General features: G+C 38.9%; 1 protein-coding gene across 2 annotated transcripts in view; it reads right to left on the bottom strand.

Moving 5' to 3' along the window:
• LOC107660111 (cytoplasmic protein NCK2-like) overlaps positions 1-8,635 on the bottom strand; it is a 68,628-nt gene that overhangs the window by 3,742 nt on the left and 56,251 nt on the right. For both annotated transcript variants that reach the window (XM_016449340.1, XM_016449341.1), the window contains exon 3: positions 1,602-2,320. In XM_016449340.1, coding sequence (XP_016304826.1) covers positions 1,602-2,320 — 719 coding nt within the window. The remainder of the gene's footprint in view (positions 1-1,601; positions 2,321-8,635) is intronic.

Genomic DNA, 8,635 nt, shown 5'->3' with positions numbered 1-8,635 from the left:
AAGGTGCTTTTTATTTCACGTCTTTTGGACAGAAGCAATGCAACACCCGCTGAGTGCAACAATAGAGTTTGAAAGATCAGACAATTTTTAATACAACTCCAACTGGATTTGTCTGAAAGAAGAAAGTCATATACACCTAGGATGCATCGGGGGTGAGTAAAACGCAGCCTAATTTTTTTTTTTGGGTGAACTAACCTTTAAGTCATCCTAAACTCAAACGCAATGGCTGATTTTATGTCAACTGAGAGGAGGAAGTAGCCTACCAAGGCATGTTTTTAATGATCGAAATGGGCGCGATTTTAATGATACACAATTATTGAGAGAGTATCTGTTTGACCGTCAATAAATCCTTTGTCTCAACACAGTCCAGTTTGGTTTATGTTTTTTGTTTTCTGTGATCTTGGTATTCTCCGTAACGCAAATATATTAGTACAACTGTGGTTGTATCTAAAGTTAGGTTTGTGGTCCGTTTTGTTCTGTTTATTGTGAGATGTAGTAACTATAGCAACCATGGCGCCCATTGCCGTATGTTGCCAGAAACTACTGTGAAACACTTAGGTAAGGGTGAGAGTTAAGACGTTTGTTGCAACGCTCTTAAAGAAATCCCTTGCCTCAGGGATATTTTCCCCTCAGGGATACCCCCAAGTCAAATTACTTAAGGGCTTTCATGCAGCCAGGCTGATCTCTAACCCACAACATAACCTGTCCCGGAGCAGGTTAGTCGTTTCTATGGCGATAAACACTGGTAAAAGCCAAGCCACTTTCTTAGTGCCTAAAACCCAGGGTTGTCACAAACTAAACTGAAACACACTTACAATTACGTCAAATGATCAGTGTCATTTTAGTATTATTTATATACTATTGTAGTTTTTATTAATATTTTGAATAAGCTTTTATTTTTATAACTTTCAGTTTTCGTTTTAATACAATTTAGTTACATTTATAGTAATTTTGTTAAGGGCTTTTGTAATTTTTTTAATATTTTTTTTAAATATTACTATTTAGTTTATTTTTATTTCAGTTGTAGTTTAGTGCTTAAACTTGAACATTTTTCAGTTCTAATTTTTCATCTAAAGGCCCTGACACACCAAGCTGATGGTCGTCAGTCAACCTGCTCGTTCCACATCGTCTGCACTATTCGGACCCCATCAGTGACTTTTTGGAGACCAACTGATCAACATGACTCATATTAACTGTAAGTGATATTCATATAAATGGTAAACAAGTGCTGCTTTGTTTACAGTTTGTAATCCGCAGTCTTAGCTCTGCCACCTGATGATATAGACAGTTATTTCCTCTCAAGCTTGCGCAGAATGTACTGGCTGTTGGCTGTAGGCTTCGCTGTGTGTTCAAGCGCAACTTTTTGGTCGTCACTATTCTTTGATGTCGGCTTGATGTGTCACAGCCTTTATATTTATATTATATTTTAGCTTCGTTTCATTTAACAAAAAATTTTAATAGTTTTAGTTACCAATAATAACCCTGCAAATGACACCATGAACACAAATAACTGCACAACACTCAAGTGACTATTCACAGCTACTGAAAGCAGTTATCTGGTCACTACATTTCGATTAGATCCAGATAAATACTTGACTCACAGAGGACTCGCTGTCTCGCACAAGGAAGTCTCCCTCCAGCCCCCTGTCATTCAGCGCACACTCAGCCTGGTGCCGTGTCACGTTGCCATAGTACCAGTCCTTTCCGGCGAATTTCCCCGTGTGGGAAGGTCCTGTGTGGCTGTTCTGCTGGAAATGGGAGCCCAAGGCTAATGGACCATCATTGAGCACAACCACATAGTTCTTTGGCACCAGACCCACCCACCCACGGCAGTTCTTACACCTCCACCATTCTGGGTCATTCTCTGGCTTCTCCAGCACTTCCATCATCTCGCCCTTCTCAAAGTTCAGCTCCTCCTCAGTGACGGAACTGAAGGGGTAGAGCGTTTGAACAGTGTGAAGGACTCTGGGGCCCTGGCCGTTACTGAGGCCCAGCCGTGATGAGAAGACAGTGGGAAGGTCAGCTGACGTGTCCTCCACCTCCTCCTCCTCCTGGACGTAGTTGGAAGGGAACCAGCCAACCTGACCGTTATAGCTGCCCCTCCACCAGCCGTCACTGCATTTCTCTATCACCATCAGCCGGGCTCCCTTCACCAGGCTGAGCTCATCCTCCCGTTCTGCATTGTAGGTAAACTTCATCACCGCTGGAGTGTTCAGGTCATATATTCGTTCTGCTCCGCCCCCATTAGACGAGTACTCATCTGTGCTGGGTGTTGGAGAGGCTTCCCGTGTGCTCGTTTTGCGTTTCGTTTTTCCCAAGCCTGAGAAAGAGAAAGAGAGAGGTAATTAGACATCAGACAAAGTCATTATGTAAAACGCAAGCCTCTGAGCTCTGCTAATTAGAAGTAGAGAAGGGCAGGGATATTGATTAACGCTGTAAATTCATCAATACTAATCATTTCCTGCTGAAAGAAGACATGTGATATCATTACTGCAGCCCACCACATTTCCTCTTGGTGTCCTCTTTCTATCTTTCTCACATTCTTAAAACTCATCCATCACATCTCCAGTTGCTGCCAGCCATCAAAAAAAATTGCATATATAGCGAAAATTTTCAGTACCGGTCTTTCGGTTGGTTACGCATGTGTACTATTTTTTTTTTTACCAATATTGCAATTTAATATGCAATTATTTTTTAAAGCTCTTTATGTTCTGTATTATTCAACAAAGACAAGCTATAAATCATTGTATAGTATGACCAACACAATATTACATAGATTAAACATAAATGTTCTTTTCTGTAGGCCAGGCCTATATGTTACGATGAAATTAGGTGATGCATGAATTGATAATTATTACATTTTTATTTAACAACTACAATCACAGTATATTGACTGATTTGTTGAACTTCCAACCTTGTAAGCATGTAATAATTATGACAACATAAAAGCACTGACAAATAAGCCTAGTGTAAATATTAATATGAAAGTCAGTAACAAATCACACAAACTAAAGTCAACACCAAAGCTCCGCTGACAGCTTAAACAAACACATCTAATTTCCTCTGTAATTTCCTAGTTTTGTGTTCACATAAACACACACACATGCACACGCATTTAACACTGCATCTGCAACAATGAGCTGTCCTCTGCGCACAGCTGCAGCTAGCAGAAGGAAGGCTGCGTTCAGCAACATCAGGTGTTGTGACACTGAAAATGAGAGCCGGCTCTGCGAGGGGCCCCTCGGGGGACATAGCCAGATCTGATGAGGCCAGATCCTGAAGATGGCACATATGGCTCCAAACTGAGACCCTCAGCTGATTGTGACATGATTGTTCTTTGGGGCGCCTCAGACTGACAATAAATCAGCCAATGAAATCTTTCACAATGCCACTCTTTGGCGATTAAAAGCAGTTAATCATTGCTCAAAAGACTTCCATGTGTAAAACATCTATCATCTTTACAATTGTGCAGCTTACACTATTAATACAATGAGGTCTGCATTAATATTAAATTATTATAAATGTTATATTTTTAAAATAAAATATTAAATTATATAAAATATAAACTACCTCCAAATGTTTAGGGTTGTATTGTATTTATTTTAATTGAAAGAAGTCACTTATGCTCACAGAGGCTTCATTTATTTGATCAGACATTCAGTAAAAAACTGTAATATTGTGAAATATTGTTACAATTTAAAATAACTGTTTTCTACTTAAAATATTTTTTTAAATTGTAATTTATTCCTGTGATCAAAACTGAATTTTCAGCATCATTACTCCAGTCTTCAGTGTCCCATGGTCCTTCAGAAATCAGTATGCTGCTCAAGAAACATTTATTATTATCATTGATGATGAAAAAGTTGTGCTGCTTCATATTTATTTTTTGTGGAAAACATTAATTTTTTTCAGGATCATTTGATGAACAGAAAGTTCAAAAGAATGGCATTTATTTGGGGGGGAAACATTATACATGTCTTTATTGTCACTTTTGATCAATTTAAAGCATCCTTGCTAAATAAAACTATTAATTTCTATCAATAGAAATTGATAGAAATATCCCCCCCAAAAAAAACAATTATACTGACTCCAAGCTTTTGAATGGTATATGTATAATCTTACAAACTTTTTAGTTCAGATAAATGCTGATCTTTGGATCTATTGGATCTTTCTTACTGTTCAAAAAAGTTTGACTGGTAGTGTATGTATGTAGCCTATATATCACACTCATATTAGGCTACTCATGGCATGCACACACATTAGGATAGGTTAGATGCCTGCCTCTGTTGCGAGTCCCTATTAAACACTTTACCGATTCAAAATAAAATAAAATAAAAATAAAAAGAATTAATAATATATATTAATAACAAGGCTGCTTTTATTTGAACAAAATACAGTAAAACCAGTAATACTGTGAAATATTGCTGCAATTTTTTATAGCTATTTATATTTTTAATATATTTTAATTTTTTTTCCTGTGATCATGAAGCTGAATTTTCAATAGCCATTACTAGAGTCTTCAGTGTCACATGATCCTTCAGAAATCATTCCAATATGCTGATTCGGTGCTCAGGAAACATTTCTTCTTATTATAAAAAGTGAAAATAGCTATGCTGGTTCAAGAAAGTGTGGAAACACAGATACAGTGATTTTTTGTTTGTTTTTTTCCCCCAGGAACAAACTTTGAAGAGCAGCATTTATCTGGTGAATATTTTGTACCATTCTAAATGTAATATTTGATAAATTTAATGCACTCTTGCTGAATAAAAGTTAAAAAAAAAGTTCAAATATCTCTGACTTTAAACTTCTAAATTTAGCCGTGAAATGTAGCTTTATACAGCTTAAATCACCTGGATTCAGTCAGACATGAACAGAAGGTGTTTGTGTGCCTATCACTGCATGTAAAACTTGCCCGATACATGTCTTTTTTCAAACAATAGGTGAGTAGTCCAATATTTTATGTTGCTGCAAAAGCCTACATCGCAAAATATTGTGTTGATAAATAGGCTTGCAGTGCATTTTCAATTTGTTTTTTAAAGCACCAAATGCTTGCACCAATGCTATGCAGAGCCGCCTGCTTATCTGGACATTCTGAATACTGCAACCTGTTAATATGGTTCAGTGAAATCATGTATGTGATAGAGACCTCACCTCAGTGTTGCTTAGAGTATAAACACAATAAAATAAAACCAAACAGCAGAGACACTTAGCATAGTGAGTGACCCACCTGGAATTCACTAAAACAGAGTAAATAAAAACATTTACACGTGCACACACGTAACACAATTAACACACAACAGTACCCAGCAGTTTCCTTCCTGCAACAGCAGATCCACACACCTGATTGCACACACTCATCTCACCACTGCTTTCCTCACTCAGTAAACAACACACACACTTGCTCTACCTCTACCCCATCCCCCTCCATCTCAATACACACCTGCAGAGCATACTAAATGACAATAACTTCCTCTATATAATATGAAAGAATAAGAGGAGAGAGAGAAAGAGTGCAGGTGTTCACATGTCCACTCAACTGAGAAGAGAGAGTAGAGGTGGCCTAGTTTTAGAAGCAAAAAGGAGCATGATATAGTAAGTGTGTATTTTTAAGTGTGTGTTGCAAGACAGGGATGCCAAGGATGATACATTCACACATGGTGCATTTCCATTCAAATGAGGAGGAAATGTGTCTGGTGTTGAACATTTCTAATGACTAGAATGGAGCTAAATTCTAAACATCTTTTTCCCCCCAAAACTGATTCTAAAAATGCATTTTGATTATTAAAACAAGACTGTCAACTTAAAACTTTAGTACTTTTTAACTTACAGATCCACAAAAATGACGATGTGTACTCTTCTACCTCATCTCATATGATTATTCGAATATTCGTTCGGTGGGTTGGCATTCGATTTTCAATTTTGAGATTCGAATATTCTTTTCTTTTTTTTCCAAACACCTGGCATCCCCCGCAAAACGGTTCTCATTCGCGCATGAATATGAATCGCCGAGTGAACGTCATGATTCAGTTAATCTGGAAGAGAAGACAAAAGTGCCGAAGACCTCAGCTGTGTGGGAGCACTTTAAATTGAGTGAGGACAAGACAAAGGCAGTAGAGCCCTGCACGGACCTCAAATTTAGGCCCTAGCCCGGCCCTGGCCCAAGACGCTCAGGCCCCGGCCCTTGTCCGACAACTTATCAGAATTACCGGCCCGAGCCCGTCTTTTTTTTTTCCCCTTTTCTCCCAAAACAGCTTATACTACTCTTTCAGCTATTAAAATAGATAAATGTGTTTTTATTAAGTTAATTTAGAAAAATGTTTGGAGCATTTTCGTTCGTTAAATATCAATTTTTGTTTTTTAAAGTAGCCTAACGACCAAGCGGCAGACAGTGAGCTGATCGCCTATGTTTGATCAATGTAGCCTTCTCAAATCATCATGACTTGCCTAAAATAAAATCTAGATATATTAAAACAGTTCAAGCATATAAAAATGTTTAAACGTTAAACCTGCGCTATAATAAATGTGCGCTATATCCAAGTTTGTGCGGAGAGTGGAAGCTGAAGCTCACTTTGCAGGACATAAAGGCACCAGCGCAATCACTTGCATTTTTTTTTAAGTGGAAACAACTTAAAATAGCCTACGCTGTCATTTTTGCTCATAAAGGTAAGAATAATACATCATTCGGAACTGTAAAGGCTATACTTGTATTTGTGTGCACTCACAATATCAACAAAATGTTGTGCTTTTTTAAAATAAAGAAAACAAACATGATGCGCTTTCTGCCGTCTAGTCTTGAACAGGAGCGCTTCACAAAAATGGACCGAAACTCAGCGAATACATGCCTCACAGACATGGTAAATAAATCTATAGAAAGCTTTAAATTACCACATAACGAAATAAAACAAATCGAAAACAAAAACTCTTTCATTATAATCATAATCCGTAAAGATGCACTTCTCTCTAAAGGCGCGTCTAATGAAGAGATGGCGAGTCAGGATCATCATCTTCAACTTTGCGACACAGACTCAGAAAACACTAGTTTATTAGTAAATAATTCAAATATCTCCTTACTATTTCCCCCGACACATTCATGGCAATTACCGGACTCAGAAAACACTGGTTTATTAGTAAATAATTCAAATATCTCCTTACTATTTCCCCCTGACAGATTCATGGTAATTACTTTTGCTGGGGCTTTGCGGCAAGCTTTAGCCTATTGCGTGCATTTGAACGCAGAACTCTTCAGCTGTGCTGACGGCACGCATGCTGCTGCTGCTGCTGGCAGGACACTAAACAGAGCCGCTCTTGACAGCACGGTCTTGTGTTGAGCGCAACAATTGACAATTGCCACCAGCGCGGCAATTTTTTCATCACTAATTGATGGATGTCTAAAATATAAAAATTAAGAGAAGCCTAAAACAGGCCCGAGGCCCAGCCCGCGTCTGAACTATGACGTGAAAATTGGCCCAAAGCCCGGCCCGAGGGGCATAAAAAAGTCAGGGCCGTCGGGCCCGGGCTGAAATGCAGGGCTCCAGTGTGCCAAATATGCGATTTGAAACTGGCCTACCACAACAGCACATCAAGTTTGAAAAATCACCCGAGTTCTGTAAGTACGCCTACAGTATATTGTTGGTGTAAAAAAATGAGCTGCTTTTATCCGCCATGTTAATCAGTAAATTTACACATGATAAAAACGTGCACTTAATTTGCTTGGAAAATACTTGCTAGTTGCGAATACGGCAGTCATAAAAAAGCCATATAAATATCAGCAACTGCACCAAATTGCATATTTTTTGCTCAGTTTGGGCCTCTGAATAAAATTGAGGTCTTTTTCCTCATCTCCATATTCTCACTATATCATACAACATGAGCCGTAAAAGCCATGTCAAATGTGATTTCAAATGAGTTTGTAAACTAGGGCTGGACCAGAATATTCGATTATTCGAATATTCGCTCGGTGGGTTGGCATTCGATTTTCAATTTTGAGATTCGAATATTCTTTTTTTTCTTCTCTCGAACACCTGGCATCCTCTGTGAAACGGTTCTCATTCGCGCTTGAATTTGAATCGCCATGAGTGAACGTCATGATTCAGTTCATCTGGAAGAGAAGACAAAAATGCCGAAGACTTCAGCTGTGTGGGAGCACTTTAAATTGAGTGAGGACAAGACAAAGGCAGTGTGCCAAATATGCGATTTGAAACTGGCCTACCACAACAGCACATCAAGTTTGAAAAATCACCCGAGTTCTGTAAGTACGCCTACAGTATATTGTTGGTGTAAAAAAATGAGCTGCTTTTATCCGCCATGTTAATCAGTAAATTTACACATGATAAAAACGTGCACTTAATTTGCTTGGACGTCGAGCTAGGTGGGCGTGGTTTCAGCAACCTGCTCCCGCCTCTGCTAATTTTCGATTATACGGGAGTGACACGCGGTGACGCGTTGCCAAGATGGTGACGGCCCGCTCCGCCCACTTTGAGCTTCAAAAGCAAGTAGGTATAACTGCAGACCGGAGATCTCCAAAATGGGGCGTGAACTCCAAAAGTGGGCAGAACCTCCAAAATGGGGCGGGGTCTCCTCGCGCAAAGACTTTCACCATTGGCTCTGGCTCCAGCCAATTGTTATTGACTTACAT

Source organism: Sinocyclocheilus anshuiensis, unplaced genomic scaffold (genome assembly GCF_001515605.1).
Source record: "Sinocyclocheilus anshuiensis isolate Anshui unplaced genomic scaffold, SAMN03320099.WGS_v1.1 scaffold55, whole genome shotgun sequence".
NCBI lineage: Eukaryota > Metazoa > Chordata > Actinopteri > Cypriniformes > Cyprinidae > Sinocyclocheilus > Sinocyclocheilus anshuiensis.
Note: the sequence above shows the minus strand (reverse complement) of the source record. Positions and strands in the feature narration are given on the sequence as shown.